This window comes from Rhinolophus sinicus, chromosome 5 (assembly GCF_057876585.1).
Source record: "Rhinolophus sinicus isolate RSI-liver-muscle chromosome 5, RSI-T2T, whole genome shotgun sequence".
Lineage (NCBI taxonomy): Eukaryota > Metazoa > Chordata > Mammalia > Chiroptera > Rhinolophidae > Rhinolophus > Rhinolophus sinicus.
In genome coordinates, this window is record NC_142505.1 from 27,533,290 (window position 1) to 27,558,921 (window position 25,632).

The 25,632-nt window shown below is 35.2% G+C and overlaps 1 protein-coding gene across 1 annotated transcript in view; it reads right to left on the bottom strand.

The window, feature by feature from the left end:
• The window catches only part of KCNH8 (potassium voltage-gated channel subfamily H member 8), a 323,786-nt gene that overhangs the window by 116,717 nt on the left and 181,437 nt on the right, over positions 1–25,632 (bottom strand). Inside the window, exons 6-7 of the mRNA XM_019726038.3 lie at positions 12,660–12,817; positions 7,606–7,813 (exon numbers count right to left, since the gene is read on the bottom strand). Of these exons, the coding sequence (XP_019581597.2) occupies positions 7,606–7,813; positions 12,660–12,817 (366 nt within the window). The remainder of the gene's footprint in view (positions 1–7,605; positions 7,814–12,659; positions 12,818–25,632) is intronic.

The following is a 25,632-nucleotide window of genomic DNA, read 5'->3' on the forward strand; positions in this document are numbered from 1 at the left end:
GATTAAATGCTCCAATCAAGAGACATAGGGTGGCTGAGTGGATAAGAAAGCAAGACCCTTGTATATGCTGTATACAAGAGACTCACCTCAGATCAAAAGACACACACAGGCTGAAAGTGAAGGGTTGGAGTAAGATATTTCATGCAAATGGAAATGAGTAAAATGCTGGAGTTGCAAAATTTATATCTGACAAAATGGACTTTAAAATGAAGAACATATTAAAAGACAAAGATGGGCACTATATAATAATAAAGGGATAGATCCAACAAGAGGACATAACCCTAGTAAACATCTATGCACTGAACATAGGAGCACCTAAATAAATAAAATAAATATTGACTGACATAAAGACAGAGATCAACAGTAACACTATCATAGTAGGGGATTTCAACACACCTCTGACAACAAGGGACAGGTCTTCCAGACAGAAAATCAATATGGAAACAACAGCATTAAATGACACATTGGACCACTTGGATTTAATCGATATTTTCAGAGCATTTCACCCCAAAGCTGCAGAATACACGTTCTTCTCAAGTGCATATGGAACATTTTCCAAAATAGACCACATATTAGGCCACAAAACAAGTCTTGATAAATTTAAGAAAATTGAAATCATACCAATTGTCTGCTCTGACCACAGTGCTATGAAATTAGAAATGAACTACAGGATAAAAACTGGAAGACACACCAATTCATGGAGGCTGAATAACATGTTACTAAATAATGAATGGGTCAACCAGGAGATCAAGGAAGAAGTCAAAAGATATCTCGAGACAAACGAAAATGAAAACACGACGACCCAAAATCTATGAGATGCCGTGAAAGCAGTCCTAAGAGGGAAATTCATAGCATTGCAGGCCTACCTAAAGAAACAAGAAAAATCACTAATCAACAGTTTATCTTCACACTTACGGGATCTGGAAAAAGAACAGCAAAATAAGCCCAAAGGGAGTACAAGGAAGGAGATAATAAAGATCAGAGCGGAAATAAATGAAAGAGAAACCAGAAAAACAATACAAAAGATCAATGAACCCAAGAGTTGGTTCTTAGAAAAGATAAACAAAATTGACAAAATTTTAGCCAGACTCATTAAAAAAGAGAGAGGACCCAAATTAATAAAATCAGAAATGAAAGAGGAGAAATGACAACAGACACCACAGAAATACAAAAATTTTTAAGAAATTACTATGAGCAACTATATGCCAACAAATTTGACAATCTGGAAGAAATGGACAATTTTCTAGAGGCGTACAACCTTCCAAGGCTAACTCAAGAAGAAACAGAAAACCTGAATAGACTGATTACCACCAGGGAAATTGAATCAGTAATCAACAATCTCCCAACAAACAAAAGCCTTGGACCAGATGGCTTTACAGGTGAATTTTACAAAACTTTCAAAAAAGAATTATCACCTATTCTCCTCAAGCTCTTCCAAAAAATCCAGAAGGAGGGAAGGCTCCCAAATACTTTCCACGAAGCCACTATCACCCTGATCCCCAAATCAGACAAAGACACCACAAAAAAAAGAAAACTACAGGCCGATATCTCTGATGAACATAGATGCAAAAATCCTCAACAAAATATTAGTGAAGAGAATTCAGCAATACATTAAAAAGATCATACACCATGATCAAGTGGGATTCATCCCTGGTATGCAAGGGTGGTTCAACATGCGCAAATCAATTAATGTGATACACCACATTAACAAAATGAAACTATAAAAATCACATGATCATATCAATAGATGCAGAAAAAGCATTTGATAAAATCCAGCAGCCATTTATGATAAAAACCCTTAAGAAAGTGGGAATAGAGGGATCATATCTCAACATAATAAAGGCCATATATGATAAACCCACAGCTAACATCATACTCAATGGGGAAAAGCTAAAACTATGCCCCTTAAGATCAGTAACAAGGCAAGGTTGCCCACTTTCTCCACTTCTATTCAACATAGTGCTGGAAGTTCTAGCCACAGCAATCAGGCAAGAAAAAGAAATAAAAGGCATCCAAATCGGTAAGGAGGAAAAAAATTGTCATTATATGCAGATGACATGATACTATATATAGAGAACCCTAAAGACTCCACCAAGAAACTATTAGAGCTGATAGATGAATTTAGTAAAGTAGCAGGATACAAAATTAATATTCAGAAATCAGTTGCATTTGTATATACCAATAATAAAACATCAGAAGGAGAAATTAAAAAAAAAAAATCCCATTTACAATTGCTTCAAAGACTATAAAATACCTGGGAATAAATTTAACCAAAAAAGTAAAAGATCTGTATTCAGAAATTATAAGACACTGAAGAAAGAAATGAAAGAAGATATAAATAGATGGAAACACATACCATGTTCATGGATAGGAAGAATTAATATAGATAAAATGTCCATACTGCCTAAGGCAATATGCATATTCAACACAATTCCTATGAAACTACCAACCACGTTTTTCACAGAAATAGAACATATAATCCTAAAATTTATATGGGACCATAAAAGACCCCAGATAACCTCAGCAATCTTGAGAAATAAGAACAAAGTGGGAGGTATAACAATACCTGACATCAAATCATACTACAAGGCTACAGTAATCAAAACAGCATGGTACTGGCATAAAAACACACACATAGATCAATGGAACAGAATAGAGTCCAGAAATAAATCCATGCCTATATGGCCATTTAATCTTCGACAATGGAAGCAAGAATGTACAGTGGGGTAAAGACAGTCTATTCAATAAATGGTGCTGGGAAACCTGGACAGACACATGCAAAAAAATGAAGCTGGACCACCTCCTTACACCATATACAAAAATGGCTTAAAGACTTAAATGTAAGATCTGAAACCATAAAATTCCTAGAAGAAAATATAGGAAGAAACTTCACAGACATTACCTGGAGTAAGGTTTTTACTGATATATCCCCTCGCGCGAGGGAAGAGAAAAAATAAACATGTGGGATTACATCAAACTAAAAAGTTTTTTCACAGCAAAGGAAACCATCAATAAAACAAAAAGGGATCCTACTGAATGGGAAAATATATTTACCAATGATATATCTGATAAGGGGTTAATATCACAAATTTATAAACTCATTCAACTCATCTCCAAAAAAACAAACAACCCAATTAAAAAATGTGCAGAGGACATGAAGAGACATTTTTCTAAAAAGGACATACAGATGGCAAACAGACATATGAAGAAATGCTCAACCTCACTAACCTCATCAGAGAAATGCAAATAAAAACCACAATGAGATACCACCTCACCCCAGTCAAAATGGCTATCATCAATAAATCAACAAACAACAAGTGCTTGCGCGGATGTGGAGAAAAGGGAATGCTTGTGCATTGTTGGTGGGATTGCAGATTGGTGCATCCACTATGGAAAACAGTATGGAGGTATCTCAAAAATCTGAAAATGGAACTACCTTATGATCCAGCAATTCCACTCCTAGGTATCTATCCAGAGAAATCCAAAACTCTAATTCAAAAATCTTTATGCACTGCTATGTTCATTGCAGCACTATACACAATAGAGAAGACATGGAAACAACCAAAATGCCCATCTGTAGATGACTGGATTAAGAAACTGTGGTACATTTATACAACGGAGTATTATGCAGCCATAAAGAAGAAGGAAATCTTACCATTTGCAACAACATGGATGGACCTAGAGAACATTATGTTAAGTGAAATAAGTCAGACAGAGAAAGATAAATACCATATGATCTCACTTATATGTGGAATCTAAAGAAAAGAATAAGTGAATGAACTAATCAGAAATAGTTTTGGAGACATAGAGGAAAAACTGAGGGTTGCTAGATGGGAGGGGGGGTGGGGATAAGGGGGAAGGAGAGGGGATTAGAAAATAGTCGGTAACCACAAGATGGCCACGGGATTTTGAAAATTAATTTGGGGAATGTAATCAATAATGTTGTAAAGATTTTGTAGGGTACCCGATGGACACGTGTCCCATTTGGGAGACCACCTCAGGGATGATGTAGATGCCTGATCACTGCACTGTACACCTGAAGCTGAACAATAATGAATGCCAACTGTAATTATATATATATATATATATACACATATATATATGTATTTATGTATGTATATATATGTATATATGTATATATATACATATGTGTATATTTACAAGAAGCAGAGTACAGCATTAGGAATAGAGACAGTGGAAATGCAATGGCTGTGTGTGATGTCAGAGGGATAATGATGGGGGGAGGCGGGTTCACACAGTGTGAGAGATATAAATGATAAACGTCTAAGTAAAAAACAAAAAAAAATACCGTATTTGCCATGCGCCAGAGGGGATGCAGCAGGAGACAGAGTAGACAAGAACCCCTTCCACCACAGAGCTTGTATAACCAAGAACTGGGTTTTTCACCATAAAACCAGAGTTGGACTAAGGTCCCAGGTCTATGAGTAAAATTCCATGAAACAATAAGTCATACCTCAAGTTCCTTAAAATATATGGTATGGAAAAACGTAAATATATGAAGTAAAATATAACACTAAGCAAATTATTTCATTACCAGCCTCTGACATAGTCTACAAGTATTATTCTTCCTTCTAAAAATAGATATAGAGAAGAGACACTATAATATTTTTTAAAGACCAACTTTGATTTGGTCTGATGCAAAGTACTGGAACTCTCTCTAGCTGTTACTAGTAAGTCCGCCCAGGACAAAAAGAGGGGAAAACAAAACATTTCAAGACAATTAAAAATTGTTAGAAAAGAAGTTCCATTTTATCCCTTGGGAAGATGAATCTGTTCAATACATCTCATGTTAGTCACAACATAAAGAACAATGTATTCTCTAATCAAACTTTATTTCTGTGATGAATTTTTTGACTCATGGTAGTTCGACCAAAAAAAAAAGGTAAAACATATCAGTGGACAAATTACATAGTAAAAACTAAATTAGCCTAGATTCTCAGCTGCCTCATTATAAAATTAGGTAGGGAAGGTCATAATTACTTAATTTGTGTCCAAACCTCAGCTGGGGAATGTTTTAAATGAACAAACAATGCAAGTAATTTGAGGGGAAGGGAAAGTCCTTCTAGCCAAGCCTGTAAACTCAATATTGATAGATATAATTAGCATGGTACCTTCCTGATCATATCCTGAGAGGTGTTTGGACAGGAAATCTAATTTTCTTAGGATAAATGTTTAGTTATTTTTATAACTGAGCAAAACATATTAATTCCTTGTCATGCTGTGATCACAGGATGTATTTTATGACACATCCCTTTTGACATTGGATGGTTTCCCTGATGGCTTTTGTGGGCACCCAGCTATGATAAAAACTTGACAGAGCTACTAAGCACACACTGCTGGGTGTGTTCTTCTATTAAAGTCATAAATCATGGAACCTGAAATAGACTTTCAAGTTATAGAGTGAATTTTCTCATGCTGTAGATGAGGAAATTGAGGCCCAGACTGATGAACAAAATTACTGCAAATCTCACAGTTGGTGGAGCCGTGATGATAGGAAATATCCATTGCCTCCAACCCAGTGTTCTCACCATTGTGTTATGTCAGTGCTCTCTTTGTAGGTTGACTTCCAGCTTACAAACCCCCATTCATAACACTGAGACATAATACTAGGACTAAGAGTAGGAGCAGAACGGGGCAATACAGAGCAGTTCACGTGGTTGGCTTCTTTTTTCTTGGAAATTAAAAACCTATGCATGTTTGGTGGAAGAAAAACAGCATCTAGTTTGTACATCTGCAGCAGGACTGGCATCTCGGAAATGAAACAAAAAGCTTTCCTCATATAACTAAATTTGAGAGCGTGAATAAGCTGATTTTCCCCATCTGGAGACTCTCAGACTAGACAAGCCTTACAAATTAATATGAGTGTATAGGTCTGGGGCCCAAAGGCAATTAGGTCAGGTCCAAAAAGGAATCAGGTGACTGACCACAAGTCAGAATTTTAATATGGATTCAAAACAAATGGCAGAGGTCTAATGCTATAATTCACTGAATACCATTAAGACAACCCCAGAGTATGTGATGGAGGAGATTTTAGGACAAAGGTATAGAAAGGGAAACAATACTGAAGGCTGGAAAATGTTTTAATCTAAGTACAGTCCAGACTTTGGTCCACCTTTTAATCAACTTTTCTCTTGCCCCTCATCTCCTTCTGCCTCTCCCCCCTCCCTTTCATTCTCTCTCTCCTTCTCTCTCTCTTTCCTTCCCTCTCCCTCATCTCGTATTCTCTTTATGTAGGATATTTTTGGTTCTACTCTGTCATTTTATATCCACCTTTACTTCTTTTCTGAGGTTTGAGGTCCACAGCAAGGCATAGGAAAAGTGCTTTGATAAAGAAGATAAGAGGGCAATTCTGAGATGAAAATGATCAGAACACATCAGTTACTTTGTGTAGCTCAGGGACAAAATTAAGATGTGTAGGAGCATTTTTAAAGAACCGAGACAGGAGCTTCACTCCCTTGAGACTGCTGTCTCTAGGTCTCCATCTCATTCTCCAAAGATGCTGTTTGAAAGCTTTGTATACATCCCGTGGTGCGAAGGGGCATTTATGAGAGCCAGCCCAGGGATGTGACAAATGCATTCTGCCACTAAGTGCTGGTATGAAAAGTCAGAACATTTTTCTCTCGGGAATCTCTTGTGGCTTTGTCCCTTTGCAGAGGTCTGGGTTTCTTTCAAAAGTTCAACATTGATTTTAGGAGGAAAAGATAAGTGAAAAATTTTCTAGCAAACCAAGAAAACAGATTCTTTTGATTAAATATCAGATTAAGAAAAAAATCCTACATCAGGTATTATGACAATTCTCTAAAGAAAACGATTGTGAGAAGAATGCAGGTATTTTAGAATACAGGGTTATAGCCTTCAGTTTTCATTTTTGATAAAATTCTGGTGGTTGACGTAAGTTAAAAAATGTGTTCATGCGCCAAAGTTTCAGATTCATTTATGCAGAATTATGTAACACTTGGAAAAGCTCCCTTAAACTACTATGTATTATGGGAACACAAAATTTTATAAATTATATTTGTAAATATCCAGTATTTACAAATTATATTTATCGAGAATAAATACCACAAATTCTCAAAGTAAACTAAATGTGGAAAATTTGTCATTATGATAGTTTTCTCTCTCTTCTTTTTAAAGGAAAAAAAATGGTAGGGATATTTTTTTCTATGAACTTGCCACCTAAAATACAAGTGATAATTTTCTTATGATTTAAAATATTGTGATGATTGGCCACAGGCCAGTTGTCCAGTGATTTACATTTACTAGTCCTGCATTGGATATGTCAAGATCAAATCACACTTTACTTATTTCAACACTTCTACAGCCTTGCTGGTCATTTTAAACAGTAAACCCATTGAAATCTTACTCCATTACTCTTTGAAAAAATATCAGGCTATTCCAGGAAACTTTCTCAAAAATCACTTGTAGCATGGACCTCCCCTGGCCCCCACCATCACAGACACAAAAAAAGATGTGAGAAATCGACAGAGGACATATATTTACAGACTCATCTTTCACCTCCTCCAAATTCTAGACAATCTTCCTTTTCACTTAAAAATGGAAAATGTGACAAATGTAAGCCCTTACCAACTTCCCACTTCAGAAGGCTGTTGTCTTCCCTCTCCATTTTTCCAATGACATACCAGATACACGCCATCCAGTGTGCAAGGAGTGCAAACATGGACATGAGCAGAGTCAGGACGATTGTGCTATGCTGGGAATAACGGTCCAGCTTCTGCAGGAGACGCAAAAGACGTAGCAGTCGCACAGTCTTCAGCAGATGCACGAGAGACACCTGTGGTGGGAGACAGAGCAGCACGACTTGGCTCATGGGGTCACTTCAATGCCATGGCGGTTACTTTAACTTACTACCATTCTGGAAAGTTCTTGAAATTAAGTATAATCATGATTCCAACGCTGTTGTCATTTGTACAACCATTTCTATGCCATGCGTTGTCATAGATCAGGAGGTAATAGGATAAAGCAATTTAATTTCTTTGGGTAAATACTTATCTTCCTTAATTTTCTCTACCGGTCTGAATATAATTTTCTATGTTCTATGTTCTGATACACAATGATTGAATATAAATGTCTCTACCCCTTACACAGATTTTGTTTCAATCCCACTTTCCCCTTTCTGTGTAAGGGAATTCTTTATTACAGTAATTCATATAGACTGAAGTAAAGTGGTGAAAAAAACAAGCACGATGTTTTAAAATATTTAGAAGTATAAAACGAGTAAGTTCTGCTTACGAGTACCGATAGCACCTCCTACTGCAGGTAGGACACTAGCTTCCTTTTGAAATTGTCCATAAAGAAAAAACATTTGCCCAACACATGCACATTCTGAGTTTTCTCTCAAGTAAATGGACTTACGGAACCAAAATCAAATGGAACAACAAATTTTAAAAATCTACTGGGTCCTGCCTTTGCAAGCACTAAAGCAATAGACTTGTAGCATAGGTTTTTTTTTCTCGAGTTTAGGGCCCAACTGAAAAATTTGCACCATTGGTGTCCACCAGAATTTTCAATGTCACTATTAAAAACATATGTGATGCACTAATGTACACTCTTTTCCCACCTTCCTAGAGCCTCAAAGCCTTCTAAAATAGAAAAGGAAAACAAAACATTAACTAATATGCAAACAGTTTGAGAAATTCTTTGAGACATTTAAGTGTGTGAGTGGATAAATCACTAAGATACAAACACTTCAAAATTAGTGTAATAATAGACATTCAATAAGTGTTTTCAATTGTAATCTTGTGAATTATTCCATACTGAAATACAGTAATATAAGGTGAACTGAAGAACTTGCTAGAAGGCTCTGCTCTTTATTTCTTTTTGTCATTTTTCTGTGTCAGTTTACTTTCTTTTTCTTCAGGCTAAGTTCTCAACTGTCACTTCTCCAGTTGATTATTAAGGAGATGATTATATGCTACAACTTTGAATTCTCTATTTCGTTGCTTAGAGGAACTACTAGGAGTGGAAATCACTTTATAGGTAGATACATTTGATAGACAGATGACAATATCGTAAGTAAAATGAAACCTGGAAGAGAAGTCCCAAATGGAGGAAGCTATTTGCTGTGGACTGAGTTGTGTTTCTCCAAATTTTATACATTGGAGCCTTAACCCTCAGTATGATCATATTGGAGATGGGACATTTGGCAGGCAATTTGGTTTAAATGAGGTCATGAGGATGGGGTCCTCATGATGAGAATAGTGCCCTTATAAGAAGAGACCAGAGAGCACTCTCTCATATGCTTTCACCTCTCCTCTCCCCTCCCCTCCCCTCCCCTCCCCTCCCCTCCCCTCCCCTCCCCTCCCCTCCCCTCCCCTCCCCTTTCTTCCCCTCCCCTCCCCCATTCACATCCCCTCCCCCTTCCCCCTTCTTCCTTTCTCCCCTCCCCCCTTCCTTCCTCCCCTCCCCCCACACCACAGGAGGACACAGCTGTCTACAAACCAGAAGGAGAGTCCTCACCAAGAACCAAATTGTCTGGGACCCTGATCTTGTACTTCCTAGCCTTCAGAACAATGAGAAATACATTTATATTGTTTAAGCCACCAGTTTGTGATGTTCTGTTATAGCAGCCTAAGCAGACTAAAACACTATCCGAACACATAATATTGATGTAGGCAATCTCTCCCATTTTTTTTTTTTTTTTTTCTGATCAGAAAGGGGATATTTGAGGAAGAATGTGGTGCTTCCCTTACATGAGGACAATAGTCATTTTTAAAGGCAAGGGACATGAGCCTGTGTGTCCAGGATGAGGCAGCCCTGATGATTTTGCTCGCACCTTTTAAAAAATATATACACTTATTTCCATCAGAGTCAACAACTTTCTGCTATAAATGTAAGTTTCTTCTCTTGATGAATATCAGAAGAAAGGGACATATTTGACTTAGATAGGATTACATCATTGAAAAAAAGAAAGTATTTTTTACTTTTGGGATGCTGTACTGAATTTTAACTGATAAGAATTATAAGCTACTTATACACAGGTGCATGATAATAACGCATTCATCAAAAGACCCTATGAAATGGCAGTTCCTCCTATTACAAGTAGACATGATGACCTCCTGGCTATCAACTAGGAAGGAGAGAGAGAGAGGGAGAGAGAGAGAGAGAGAGAAGGGGGGGGAGAGAGAGAGAGAGAGAGAGAGAGAGAGAGAGAGAGAGAGAGAGAGAGAGAGAGAGAGAGATAACTAACATGCACTGAGGGCTTTCCAGGTATTAGATACTTAGCAAGGTATTTTAGAGAAATGTTGCCTTTTTAGGCTGCTCAGAAACCCGGTAGGAATTTTCATGCTTATTTTAGACCCGTTTTGATAACTTCCCCAAAGAAGTCACTCAGATGATGTGATAAAGGAGGATTTGAACTTTTGCCTTTTTTCACTCTATCACACTTACTATGTCTCATTCATAATTTTCTCTCTCATAGTGCTTTTCATAAGGACTTACACATAGTAGGTTTTAATAAATAAATGTGTGAGCAATATAAAAGGCATTTGCCATCAGCAGTTGTAGACAGAACTAAAGCTAAAGCGTGCAATACATTTTTGATGGTTGTAATGTATTTTTCAATGTCATCTATGGAGATGCTCTAACTGAACACATTTTGGATCTGGAAGATGACACCTTTGTTTATGTATTTGTTTCTTCCTTTCTTTTTGTGAATCTGTGCAGTATAACAATAGCATAACTTATAATTATTCCTCATAACTTATGTTTCCTGAGAAGTACATATAACACATTGAACAAGCTTTTCTGTTCAAATAGAATATTTTATCCTGACTAATTTATTTGGCGGAATAACAAACTTATGTATTAATTAGGTAATGATCATATGCTTACTTTTATGAAAAATAAAAATATTATCACTGATAAGAGAGAAAGGTTCCTTCCTTCCAATTTTTCTTTCTCTTTAACATGGATGTTAATTTACAACTTGCATTCTTTATAAGACATTTGTGCCAGATTTCACAAGTCAGAATGAAGAAAGGGAGCAGGAGTGCAGTGAAAGAGTACAAGTACTTAAAATTCATCAAAATATGATCATTAAAATAAAAAAAAAATCCTTTGTCTTAATTTCAGGTAATGAGGATGTTAATGATATGAAAAAATGTTATATATTTTTAATTGTATGTATTTTATAATATGATTATATGATATATATTTAGATTTATCCTATTTGTTCAGTGTCTAAAGAGAAATGGAATACAAAAAATATTATTAATATTTACTAGCCAAGAAGCAAGATAATTTAGAGCAGTCTATTAAACACCATTTATTTAACAATTCTTCAGGAGAATTTGGAAAAATTTTCTTGGCATTTTGTGACTTACATACTTCTTTTAGATTTTTTTTTTTTTTTGCAGTCTTGTAAAAGCCCGTTTTAAGTCATTACACTTTCATTATAGTACACTTATCTAGTCATTCAATCTTAAAAAGCACTTTAAGAAGCCTGAATAACAATTCAACATAGCACTGACTGATATCATATACTAAAATTTCCCCCAGAGTTTTCCTTTCAGTTGGCTTATAAACCTCTTAAAGATACTGACACCCTCAACTTCCCAAATTAAAATGAAAAAAGGAAAAGAAAAAAAGCCCTATTGTACAGGCAATTAACAAATGCACAAATATGTACTAACTAGTCTGGATTACAGTTCCATCTTCATTCTGTCGATATTGATTATATTTGAAATATTGATCACTTTGTTTAATATTAAAAACCATGCTTTTAAATTCTTGATAGAGAATATGATTTCTACAAGAGGTCAACTGCATAAGAAACATGTTTAATTGCCACTAATGTTTAGTAAATCTTTTTCCTGTTAAAATTGGTCACTCTAATAGCAAATTGCATTACTGGTCCCAAAATGCTGTTATACCTTCCTTAAACTCTCTCTGTTTATAAGGGAGCACTTAATGCTTTTAAGAATATCAATCATTAAAGAGTTAAAGTTTCTATTACTATAAGTGGTCATACTTTCATTCCTAGGAAGAGACTTGAAGATCAATGCTTTAGATGAAGGAATAGAATAATAATTCAAGAGAATGTTCAAGCTTATGTTGGTCATTGTGTCATTTAAGTTTCTTCACCATCCAACATTTTTATAAGGATTCCTAAGAAGTCGTTAAATTCTTTTATTTTAATTTCAGCATTTTTCTCTCTCTTTATTGGTCTTCTCTTTGTTTTGCCAATGAATAATGAAATACTCAAGAGGTAGACAGTAAAGGTCATAAAGGTAGAAGAAATCTTCAAACTCTCCACCAAATTCTCGAGGCCTAAGAAATATAGAGTTATGCTTCTAATTCTATAGATGGTTTCCTTATCAAAGGATTTGATTAGTGTGTCAGTATTTGATTAGTGTGTCAATAAATTTAGGCCTCTTGTATATCCTCATTCTAGGTATTCAACTGGACTCAGGTAATGCAAATTTCAAAAGGAAGTAACTTCCTCAAGTGGAGAATCTGGCATGTATGTCATTGAGCACCTTGGCATCCTTATTAAAAAGGACATAAAATCCTGGATGCCAAATGACAACAAACATTTAAAACCTGAACTTGTGAAAAATAAACACAGGGTAAAACCACCCTTTAAGGTCAAGTGGAAGGGAACGCTTTTCTTTACTCACCACTGTGACGTTGAAAGCATACAGGAGATCAAAAGGCAGGGCAGCAATTAAATCAATGATGAACCAGGTTGTGACATAGTGGATGCAAATTGATCTTGCTTCAAAGATAACTTGGCCAGACTTGCTGACATAGGTTGTTCGGAAATTTAAAATAATATCTGCTTGGGAGAAAAGATAGAGAAAGAGAAGGAAGAAAGAGAGAGAGAGAGAGAGAAGAAGGAAAGACAAAAAAAAGGAAGGGTGGAAGGAAGAAAGGAAAGAAGACACACAGGGAAGAAGGGAAGGAGGAAGAAAATTGTATAAAATTAGACAAATAATAACCTCTTAACATATTTCAGATTTGGTAATATCCAAAATACTCTTCTTGACAGATTCAGTTCAACTCAACAAACAGGTATTGAAGAAGGGTGAAGAAAATAATATTTTCTGAGCACTTAGTACAGTGAAGACACTGGGTCACATGTTAACATAATTAAAATAAATAATAGCAATAAAAGCAATAATCATCACTTGCTAAATGCTCATTATGTACCAGATGCTGTCCTAAGAACTTAGCTTAGGTTATTTTACTTACTTCTCAGGACATCTTCTGTAGTAGACAGATGTTAAATATGCAGAAACTAAGTCTCAGTGAGGAAAAGAAACTCATCTATGATTATATTGCCAACAGTGGCAGAGATGATTCTGAACACAGACAGAACTTGTAGACTGTATTTTTTTATACAATATCATACTACTTTATTCCATGTACAAAAGTTTTACTAATCTATGTGCATATGGAATTTGTCCCTGTCCGGAAGGTGTTTGTATTAACAAAGTACCAGGAGTTTCTTGTTTGGATTGTGGCTTAAATTCTCCATTGCATTTTGATGGAAGATATAATTGCTTTCAACCTTTCCCTACATCATCCCTTTATTACATCGTATATTTATCTTTATTTCCTATTTATGTTTTATTATCTATTTATTGAACTTTTGTGATGTATGAAGCCCTCGAGAGCCCTCGTCAAGTGACAAAGTCATAGTGGATCCTCTTAAGCTCACTCCTGCTCCCTGTGAATAAATATCTCTGAGTCTGCCTTTTTAGTTCCAGGGTTAAACAACATTAAAGCATTGGGAAAAGTTACCTTGTCCTTAATTTGTTTTAGAGTTGAGTACAACCAGTCCATAGGGAATTTTAGGATTGGTACATACACCTAAGGGTAATAATGGTTGAGCATGTTATGGACGGGTGAATCCGAAAGAAACATTTCTCCATAGAATTTTGTCCTTGAGGAGTGCCATGATTCAGTGACTCAGGGTCAATGGAGGGAATGTGGGAAGCGAATATCCCACACAAAGAGAATAGGAATTCAAGGAGTTACGAAGCAAATGCTAAGCTCTGTGTTACATAATAATTAGATGAATTGGAATACCCTTTACAGCTAATTTAAACCATTGAAAATAAGTGGAATAGTGTTATATGAGTTTAGACATTTGTTGAATAATACTGAATGTCAACTGTAATTGAAAAAAAAAATTAAAAATGTGATATTATCATGATGATTGATAAAACATACAATAATGTGCATTTTATATTTGCATATCATTTTTACTTTTAACTTCATACTCACATTCGTGGAAGACAGAAGTCTAAGATGACCCCTTAAGACCCTCAGAAGTCTAAGATGACCCCTTAAGACCCTCACTCTCATATGATCTCTTCCCCGTGAATGAGGGTGAATTGAAACCTGTGAGCATGATCGTATTGCTGTATATGGCTAAAGGTGGCCTAACCTGATCAGGTATACCCATGATAAGCAGGGTTTTCTTTAGCTGATTGAAAGGGGTCAGAAGCCAGAGAGACATGATCTTACTTGGCCTGGAAGAAAGCAAATGCCACATTGTGGAAAGTACCCCTGGCAGAGAACAGCAGGAAGTCTCTAGTTACTGAGAACAGCCTCTTGCTGACGTCAAGCAAGGAATGGGGATCTCAGTCCTACCACCATCAGGAAATTAATTCTATCAACAGTGACGTGAGATTGGAAAAGGGTTCTGAGCTCTAGAGGGAACACAGCTTAGCTAACACTTTGATTTCAGCCTTGTGAGGCCACGAGCAGAGACTTCAGCTAAGCCATACTTGGACTTGTGACCTATAGAAATTATGAGATAATAATTGGGTGTTGTTTCAAGATGTTAAATTTGTGGCAATTTTGCTCTACAGCAATAAAAAACTAGTACAACATTTATTATGTCATTTGGTTTTCCTCATAGCCTTGTGAGGTGAGATTATATAGGAATTATAACAAAACAGGTTACTATTATATTATTATAGATAACACAATGTTCTTCGCACACAGTACTGTTCTAGGCCCTTTATAATCATAAATCTCATCGACTCCTTACAGCAATGCTAGGAGATAGGCACTTTTATTACCCTTTTTACAGATGAGGAAGCTGAGGCACACATGGCATCAAGTGACTTGCCCAGGGCCACGTAGATAATGACACAAGGATTAAATCCCTTAGCTGGTTAGTGAAAGACCGAGACTCAATTCCAAGTCTCCTAAATTCCAATTCAGCACTTTGGGCTTTGATGCCTTAAGAGGGACCAGTCACATTACAGATCTACACGTAAGTTCAAGTTGTCTCAAAAAGAAAACAATAATTGCTCTAGTCTATTGTGACTAACGTTTTCAAATGGCATTGTCATATTTTTTTTGTCAAACAATAAAATTATCAAAATAATTCCATTGTTAATGTTGAGAAAACAAAAAGATGAAGCTAGAGGATAAGCCACTCACAAAGGTATGAAAATAATCCCAAGGCAATTTCCACTGCAGACAAGATGCTACCATGGCAAGGAACCAGGGCATCATGGAAGCATGGCCACCATGAGGGGCACAGTGGAATGCCATGAGGTTGTTATGGTAGCCTGTGAACTTTTCATTCTTTCCCTTTAACTTTCTAGACTCATGTATTCCCGCATTAGCAAAGCAGCCCACCTAACAAGTCAGGCCACCAGCTGTCGAAATAAAGCAGAGATTTATTTCAACTTCATGGTTTCCAAAAGAAAGCTCATGATAGGCATTTAGGTTTCCATCTCATAAGTGAGAAATACAAAGAGTTGTTTCCCAGGCTTTAGTTTCCACCACACAAGTTAAGTCTATAAATTCATTATAAAAACTGAAGGGATAAATTCCCTGCCTATTTACTAAATGATCCCTAGGTCTAACACACATTTCACAGAAAACCCACGCCCACCATCAGCAGACCTGGGGCACTCCCCTGAATGGAGGAATGAATGAAATGATTGGCCTTTGGTTGATTGATGCAGCAAAAGTTTTAAAGTCAAGTGATTGACTAAAGAATAAAACAGAAGTGCAGACTTCTGAATGGAAAAAATATTTTCTTGAATGAGTCATTACAAAATATCAGTTTAGAAAGCTTTTAAAAATTAATTTGTTACTCAATTGAGTTAATTGGATGAAAAGATATGCTAATTTTAGGTTTCAAAAAAAGTAATTACAAGACTTATAGACAAATTGTGATAAAAGTAAAAGAATAAAAGCTAATTTTTAAAATCTATGGATACAAATTCATTTTTTAAATACATAAGTATCTAAGGTTTATTTCAGGCGAAAAACCTAGATATATTTTATATTCTAAGATTCCAGGACTATGATACTATTGTGCAAAAACTGTAGGTTTATCCAATGATTAGCATTATTTTTGGACACTGATTTCTCAAAAATCTAGTTTTGTCATATAGCGTGTTTCCCCGAAAATAAGACCTAGCCAGACAATCAGCTCTAATGCGTCTTTTGGAGCAAAAATTAATATAAGACCCGGTCGTATTTTACTATAAGACAGGGTATAATATAATATAAGACCCAGTCCTATATTAATTTTTGCTCCAAAAGATGAATTAGAGCTGACTGTCCAGCTAGGTCTTATTTTCGGGGAAGCAGGGTACGCAGCATCGACATAGTTCTAGTGTATTGTGATTTATAAAACTTTTTCATGTTCATTAGTTTATGTGGTTCCCGTGCCAAGTCTCTTTCAGTTGTATTGTACTACTGTCATTGTCATTTTACCAATGCCCTCAGATATTTAAAGAAATCTCCTTAAATTTATGAAGGAGACTTTAAAATTTTAAAGTCATGAGGACAGTAAGCAACAGAAACAGAGCATCTTTTGATACTTGATTCCATTTTCTTTTCATTATCATAAAGATTTATTGCACTTCCAAATATATTTTATAGGGAATAACAATATGTTTGTGCTGGAAAATGCAGTTCTGAGTGTGTTGTCAGACCAGATTCAGCATTAGCACCACCCAGGTAAAAAACAAACAAACATTAAATCAGTGTCACAGATTTGAATGTGGGGAAACAAGGATGTGGGAGTGGTGTTCCAGAACCAGGAGAACTCAGTGTTTGTAAATATGCCCTTAAATGAAAGGGCAGAGAAGGCTAGCAGTACGAGTTCTTTTTTAAGACTGAGGGGAGCATAGAATCAAATGATTGTGATGAGGAAGAAAAGAGTCTTCCAGATCTGGGGTTCCTTATGAGTGAATCACGGGGGCAAAGTGGAGCTTTCTAAACATTGGTTATAGCTGCTTCTGCCCGTAGTTGTCTCATTTCCCATAAGGTTTTGTATCTTTGGCAGATTAGATCAGCAACTGATTAAAATGTTATAGTCAGAACATGGTGTCCTCCGGGCAATCCATAACTTGCCTGAAAGGCAACAGTATGGTTTTGATTTTCAGACATCTCGAAAGCGTAAGTATGTTTTTCAACTTTATGTTGAAAAATACATGAAAGTGTACTCTTTAATATCCAAATTTTTGTGTGCAATTTGTCTTATTATTTATACTCACTGTGAACAATTATCCATAAATATACACGCATATACACATATAGAGAACGTGAATCAGGAAGAATATTCTAAAAACCATAACAAATTAATTCATAAGAATTGAACATCTAGAAACCTTAATGTCTCATGTGTTTGTATATGCATAAGCAATCCTTTGTGGCACGTATTGCTGATATCATATATAATGAGTAAACAAGCAGGGCATTAGAGTACTATTGTACATTCTCTATGTGATTTATAGAATTTCCAAAAAAATTAAAATATACCCCACCAAATTTAGACAATAAAATTGAATTTTCTGATGATTCAGATGGCACTTACTTGTTTTGATGGATAATCAATTTACCTTGTTGTATTTCAGTTTTGTATAAGCTTGATTAAAATAAAGACAAATAATAGACAACTATGTACACATTATGTTTTTATATTGTTAAAGACCTCCAAAAATGAATGTTTCATTTCTCTCCCACACTAAATAGCTATGTATGTAGACTAAAAATCAGGAAGGTTAAACCCATTTTTTCTAGTTGGATTTCTGTGACAGCTATGTGATTAGAAAGTTCCCCCGCCCCCCCCCCAAAAAAAAAAGTTAAAGTAGATATGGCATAAATTAGTAGACTTCTTTTCTTTATTAGCACACATGCCAGATGGGAAATAATTTTAAAATCATATGGCTTACTCATTAAAAAATAAAATATAACGGTGTGCCTGAGAACATATGTACCACATACAAATAATTAATTTCTTCATTTAGCCATTTCTTTAAAAATGATCAATGTAGTACACCGTGGGTAGAGAAATATTTAACTAAAACTACTGCCAGACTAATATTCTAACAACATTCTGTCTTCTTTTCATTGCCTGTGAGGCTCTCCTTTGAACACAGTATGATGTCACAGCAATTTGCACTACAAGGTGTGGGAATATAATAATTGAGAGCTGATTTATGAAGAGGCTTAAGGGACTAATAATCCTAAAAATGATTGTAATTGATTGCCAATATTAGTGGATGAGATTTTCATACCACTGACCCCTTGCTCATCTTGTCAGCATTTTTCCCTCTTGCTTAACTTAAAGTGAAAGATTTATGAAAAAGAAAGGACAGCAGACAGTAAGAAACAGCATTTAAGAGCAACTGCATTTAGAAAAGGTGAGGCCGAAAGAAGGCAACCAGATGGACTGAGGGGTGGTTGAGGCTGGTACTGGCTTCTGTTTTGTACCAGGGTGGCCAGTGTTACCATGGTGGACTCTTGCTTTGCGTTTGACCCTCAACATCACATGGACCAATAAAAAAGGGAAGAGACCTAAAGGTCCTCTATCCTAATTCTTGTCAAATGAAGGAACTCCCTCTATGTCATCCTTCATAAGGATGTGGTCCTTTGAATGCTTCCAGCAGTGGTGAGTTCTCTGCTTTCTAAGAGCACTGTCTTAGTTAGAAATGTCTATCACTGTAGTTCTTACTTTCCTCAAGATGCCTTCCTCCCTGTAACACGCTCTCCTTGGTTCTCGTTCTGTCCTTGGCAACAATACACAATACATTGTCCTCTCCCATCCAAAATCCCTTTCTATAAATATATGAGAACAGTCATCAAGTTGCCTCAGTGACCCAGGAACACACTTCCAGTAGATCTCTATTAAAACCATGACTTATTATCCATACTAATTATTTTATTATTGACTTTGTACATTGCTCTCATTTATTGTATACGTTTACCACATCAAAAGACTTCCATTAAACATGCACATTGGTATGTGAAAAAACTACCAATTTTGGCTCCCTGTAAATTAGTCACTTTTTCAGTGATAGGCAACTTTAAATTTGATATTGAACTTTAGGATTAGTGGATCATTTTTAATAAAAATAATTTAATGATTAAACATAAACCTACTGGAAAACCATGATTTAAACCAAGAAATCTTTTGGCACAGTTATTCTGTTGATAGTTATAGTTATCAGGTGGTAAAATTTCTAAATTTAACTATAATAAAAACTATAAGGACTATTGTATCTGTAATATTCAGTCATGAAATTTAAAAAAAACTTAGAGTCTATTAATTTCACATGAAGTAAAATATTGATTACCCACATAACAAAACAGAATTGATGAGACTGAGATAAATAAAAAATGTTAATTAATGTTTGTCCCAATGTAAAATTCAACCTATATATCCTCAAAGAAAAAAAAATTAGATTAAATGTTTCATAGTTACATATCAGTTTATATTTTACTTAGGACTTCATGTTCATTTTCATATTTGAGGAAAATAATATCCTTAGGATTTGTTGTAGTTAGCTCTCGCCCATCCTGACTGACAGGTATTCCTAGAAGGCTATAGAGCAGAGTGGCTAACAGTGAGAATCTGGAGTCAGATCTCCTAGGTTGTAAACCACTGAGCAGGTATTAGTTGTCACTGCCGTTATTTCTACTAGTAGTACTGCTACTACTATTTTATGGGCTTCAAAATTGAGAGAGACAATGAAAGAGTTATCTAAGGTGCCTAACATATTAATGCTATTAATTGTATTGTTACTTTAAAGACCTGATATAATATAGTAGTGCTAAAATGATAATAAATGATAATAATGAAAATGATAGCAGGTAATATTTATTAAATTTTTGCTATGCAATAGGGATTGAGTGCTTTACACATATCAGCTATTTTGATCGTCTCCTGGTCACAATGAAGTATGTTTTATGTCCGTTTAGTAATAGGTTACAGATTTAGAATGAACTTGCCTGAGGTTATCCGACTAGAAAGTGGTAGAGCTGGAATTTATACTTAGAGTTTATCTGTATGCTACCAACCAAACATTTTTTTATTATGATTCTTCCCCTTCTTCCATCCTAGGAAGGGGATTCTTATGGTGATATCGATAAATCACTTCTCGAAATTTAGGTAATTTTCAGTCAGAAAAAGACAAGTTAGCAATTTGACTATAGGTTTCTATATACAAAATTGTTCAATGTTTTTCAAAAGAACGTTGTATTTTAAAATTCACATATATACTATAAAATGAACTGGTCTTAAGTAGACAGCTTGATGAAATTTCCCAAAGCTGACCATCTTTGTCACCACCAAGGGATAGAGGTATATAACTAGAACCAGAACACGAGAAGCCTCTTTTATGATCTTACCCAGTCATTAACCTCCAAAATGTCACTGTTGTCCTGATTACCATAGATTAATTTTGTTTAATTAGTTAGAAATTTCATATAAATGGAATCATATAGTATATTACTCTTGTGTATGGATTCTTTCACTAGACATTACATATGTGATTTTCATTAATTTGGTACCATGACACTGTGTTTACTATTTTTAATTGCTGTATAGTATTTCATCATATAAGCATATAGACATTCATTTCTTCATTTTATTATTGATGAAAATTTGGGTTGTTTCCAATTTGGGCTATTATAGTTAATGTTCTTAGATGATTTTGAGAATGGTGTATTGCAGGAGTTGGGATTTGTATTTTCCCAGGTGAATATCCAATTGATTCAGTATCATTTTTAGAAATCATGATCATTTCCCCAAAGCACTTCAGTGATACTTCTGTCATAAATCAGGTGATCATATATATATGTAGATCTGTTTCTGATCTCTATATTTTGTTCCAATGGCCTATCTGTTAGATACCAACTTTTATAGCACAGTCAGAAACAGATGTATCAAGCTCTATTTAAGCACTAGACTAGCTTTTAAAATATAACTAATATGTTTGAACTTTCATGTAGTTTATTAGTCACAAATCTGAAATGTTATGTTTTTAAAAACCTAAATGGAATAAAATATTCAGCATTTGAAATAATGGAGCCATGCTTAAGAAAAAAAAATAGATTCTCCCTTAAGCACATTATGATTTTATAGTTATTTTTTATGAGTGCCATAAGTAGAAATTGTACCTGTATTTGTGTTATGCCAGAATTGCATTTCTACTTGTGGTTTTTGTAATTTGGTCTATTTTTAGTCATTTTGAACAGTAAAATCACAAAAAGATCAATATTACCAAGCCACACCCATCTGATTTTAGTATTGTATGAGTTAGGACCAGACATAATGTCATAGTTGAGGCACAAAGTAGTTCTTTGCTCTAGTTGTGTTACTGAAGACAATGCAGTCAAAAGGAAAGTTGGTAAGAAAAATAGTGTCTATTTTTCATCACTTCTCCCTCAGGGTTGTTGAGGGGGAGGGGAAAGAGAGAAAGAGAGAAAAAGAGAGAGAGAGAGAGAGAGAGACAGAGAGAGACAGAGAGAGACAGAGAGAGAGACTCCCAATGACAAGTCAAGTCAATAGCACCAGGCATTAAAGAACCAAGAATTCATCATTGTAGATGGATCATCAAAGCCAAGATGGGAAATCACAAGGCAAGTAGAATTAAAAGTCCAAATAATCACATGTGGAACTCAAAGATAGAGCAGTACTAGAGTGGGACAGGAGGAATTCCAGAACCAGTGAACTTCAAGATGCACTTGGGTTATAGTCTGAGCCAGGGTGGAGGATGTACTCTAGGCGGTTAAATCTGTCTTTTGCAAATGTACGGTATCAAAGAGATTATCAATTAAAGACAGAGCCTTAAAAAAAAACCACAAAGTTTCCAGTTATTTTTATTTGTTCATATTTCATTTTGAAAGTTTTTAAAAGTTCTTACCAAGTTTATCCTTTAAACGTGTTGTATGATATTTCTGAAAGGAAAGGGGGAAAAACTGCTCCTGTATCTGTTTATATAAGTAAAATACAGCGCCCAGAGTTTCTCAGTGACATTTCAAAGAACAAAACATAACTCTCAAAACTTATCAACCCTGCGTTTTTCTACTTAATTTAATTACTTATTTCTACATATTCTCTATGTAGAGGGTAGTGATTGTTATACAGATGAATAACTAATATTTTACAAAAACACATCTACTTGTTCAAAATAGTCTACTCAGGAAAGGTCTTTTCCTCAAATTAGCCTTTTGTTGCATAGAGAGTTTTACTGCTGTTTTTCTAGCAATATGGATAAAACTACATTGTCTTCTGCAGGGCTAGAGTCAGAAGGTGCTACAAAATTCAGGTTACTTAGGATTGAGCATTGCCACAAACTGTAAGACTAAGGATTTATTTGAAGATGTTATTTTCTGAGACATCACTCAAACAACTAAGCAATGCACATGTTTCATTTGTCTGTCACTAGTATGTTAGTTGACTTGGGGTAGTTTTGTTGAATTCTATTACCCAAGCTAATACTATTTGCTTAAGTAGCATTTGAATGTCCATCAGTACTGATGCTATTCTGAATATATTGAAATAAAAGCAGGAATGTCTTCTTTGCTTCAATTTCTTTATAAACTGGGATGAATATTACCATCAAATTTAGTTCTTAATTACATTACACTATATAAGGTCAGCCTGGGAGATATTATAAGATAGGAAAAATAGGAAGTAGGTCTTTGTGACTTCAGTCTCCTCAAAGAATTGTTGTAAGCTTCAAATGAGATAATGTACATAATTGTACTTTAAGTATTCTAATTTTTTTTTTTATAGAAATGAAATACAGTCATTTTCCAAATCAGACTTAACATGTGTTTTATTCAGGCCAATATCTGACTCAGCCCAAGTGAATTATAATCTTCTTTACTATCATAATCAATTCAGAGTTACACTCACTTTCAAACATTCAACATAAACTTAATGAACAGCTACTATATACCATACACCAGGAATCTTCATGCTCAGATGTGCTGCTAAGAGTATGATCTTTATCCAATGGCCCTGTTTATATTAGGTCTCTTCACATATTCCACTCCAGCAATGAATTTCATTTTGCCTGTAAGGCTAGGCTGAGGTAGAATTATGAATGGGGGAATAACCACAAGCATAGTTTATTTTTTGTTGTCCCCTTGGTAATCTCATTCTCTTTCTAGATGTTCAGCCCTTGTGGTCTCTTATCCCACTTTCCCATCAATGTTTCTTCTCTGATACACCTTCACATTCCATGACTGGTATGGACCAGCTCTAAATCTATTTCAAAACACACCACAGATGTCCTTCTTGCACTCATGGAATCACACTACAGCTCTTGAAGCAAGGCTGCCAGTGCCCTTTTACTACCTGGAAAGAGTTTTTCAAGCTTGGACAAATTTCCCCAATTGTGTATAAGCTTCTCAGACACAGGGAGATGCCGTCAATTTCTTCAGCATGCTTTTCATTATGCAAAACATGATATCAGGTTTTGTATCAGGCCTGCCTTTAAATAATCCGTATTAGTTAATTGATAAGAAAGGTTTTTAATTTCCTGGTGGTCACTATGTCTAGCTGAGTTGAGGCTACAGCATCTCCTTACATCTCTGCATCTCTGTATGTCCATAGGTATCCCTTCTAGGATTGTCATTCTTTTTTTTTTTTTTTTTTAGGATTGTCATTCTAACAGCCAGCTTTTAGAGTTGCTGGGCTTATTCCATACTCATCTTAATGCACCATTTGGGAGGGGTTGACAAGCTCTTTGTGTGTTTGCAAGGGGCTGGGCAAGTCGTCATAACCTGAGGGATTTCCCAAGATACTTAATGGTACTTGATTTGTTAAAGATTAATAACTCTTAAAGTGGGCTACTCTGCTTAAAAGCAAAGAAAGTCACTTGTGAGACCACATGAATAAACCATGCAGGTTTGCCTTTGGAAATAAGGCTGCTGTTCAACTCATGAGCTGCGTTTCTTATTTTGTTTATCTGAACCACGGTAGTAGTTAAACATTAGTTGATTGCCTACTATGGGTCAGATACTGTAGTAGTGGGAGGAACCAGAGAAATAAATATATTATCCAGTCCATATCCTATGGGATCTCATGGTTTATTTATGGTATGTGTGTGTGGGGAGAGAAATATGCAATTATGATATAGGGTTGAAGAGTTAGTGAGGGAAACCACTTAAATAGTGCCTGAGTGATCTTACCCAGACTCATGGTGACGGGGTAAGAAGAGTTAAAAAGAAAACTTTGTAGAAGAGGTCAAAGATGTTACTTCAGGATAAGGAGAATTTGATTGGGTTAACGTGTTGAGGAGATGTTTTGCTATTTTTTTCTGAGAGTAGAAAACACAAAGGATATGAAAATATAAAGGATATAAGGAATAATAATACAGTTGAAGAACTGTAAGTGGTTCTGTATGGTTGCAGCCATAGAAGAAGCAAGTGGTGACAAATAAATGATCAGCGATAAAGAGTCCAGATTATGAAGAGTTTTCTTTGTTATGTGGAGGAACTGCCATGTGCAATCATTTGGGTGACATTATATTGGTCCCCAACAAATATTTAATAAACTGAATAATACATAATTCATTATGCCTAGGCCCAAGTGACCATAATGTTTTCTGTTATCTAAAGTATTTAAACAACTTTTCAATATAGTCAATATATATTTGGTTTTTAAAAATTATTTATGTGTTTATTTATCTTTAAACTATTGGGGTAATAAGAGAGGAGATCATTCTAATGGCAAATGTTAAATGCATGGATTGAAATGGGAAATATAAACCACATAAATAATGCCATTTTTACTACAGAATATGATTTTTTTTATGTACTGCAAGAAAATATACTTGAAAAAGTGGAAAGAGGAGAGAGTGACATAGCAGAGTTCATGTTCGGTGAGAGGAAAATGGAAAAAAAAACACCCTCATTACTGTGCAATAAATTTCTAAATCAAGAACTCACAATTTTCTTCTGGGTTTCTAAATTTGGTAATATTCCATTCTTAATTTCCTTGGCTAGTTCAAAACAAGTACTATTGTTTCATATTTTATGAGAACGTGCTCCTTTCCATAGTCTATTTATTGCAATATGTGAGTCGCAGGGCTGCATTATTCTCGAATGTGTGCTAAGACCTTTTTCCTCCAAATTTGCCATCTCACAAACATTTCATTTTAAAAATAATGAATTCAGGTACATTGTGAAATAAGTTTTGTGTTTGTCAGGCAAATACAACTCGATTTTCCATGTATATCTAATCTAAGGAAAAAGAATGGAATAAATAAAAATAATACAATATTGATAACATTGTTTTATCTGAATTACTCCATTGAATAAAAGGACTGTATAGCATTAAAAAAAGTCAGAAAGCAACATGCACCTAGAAGT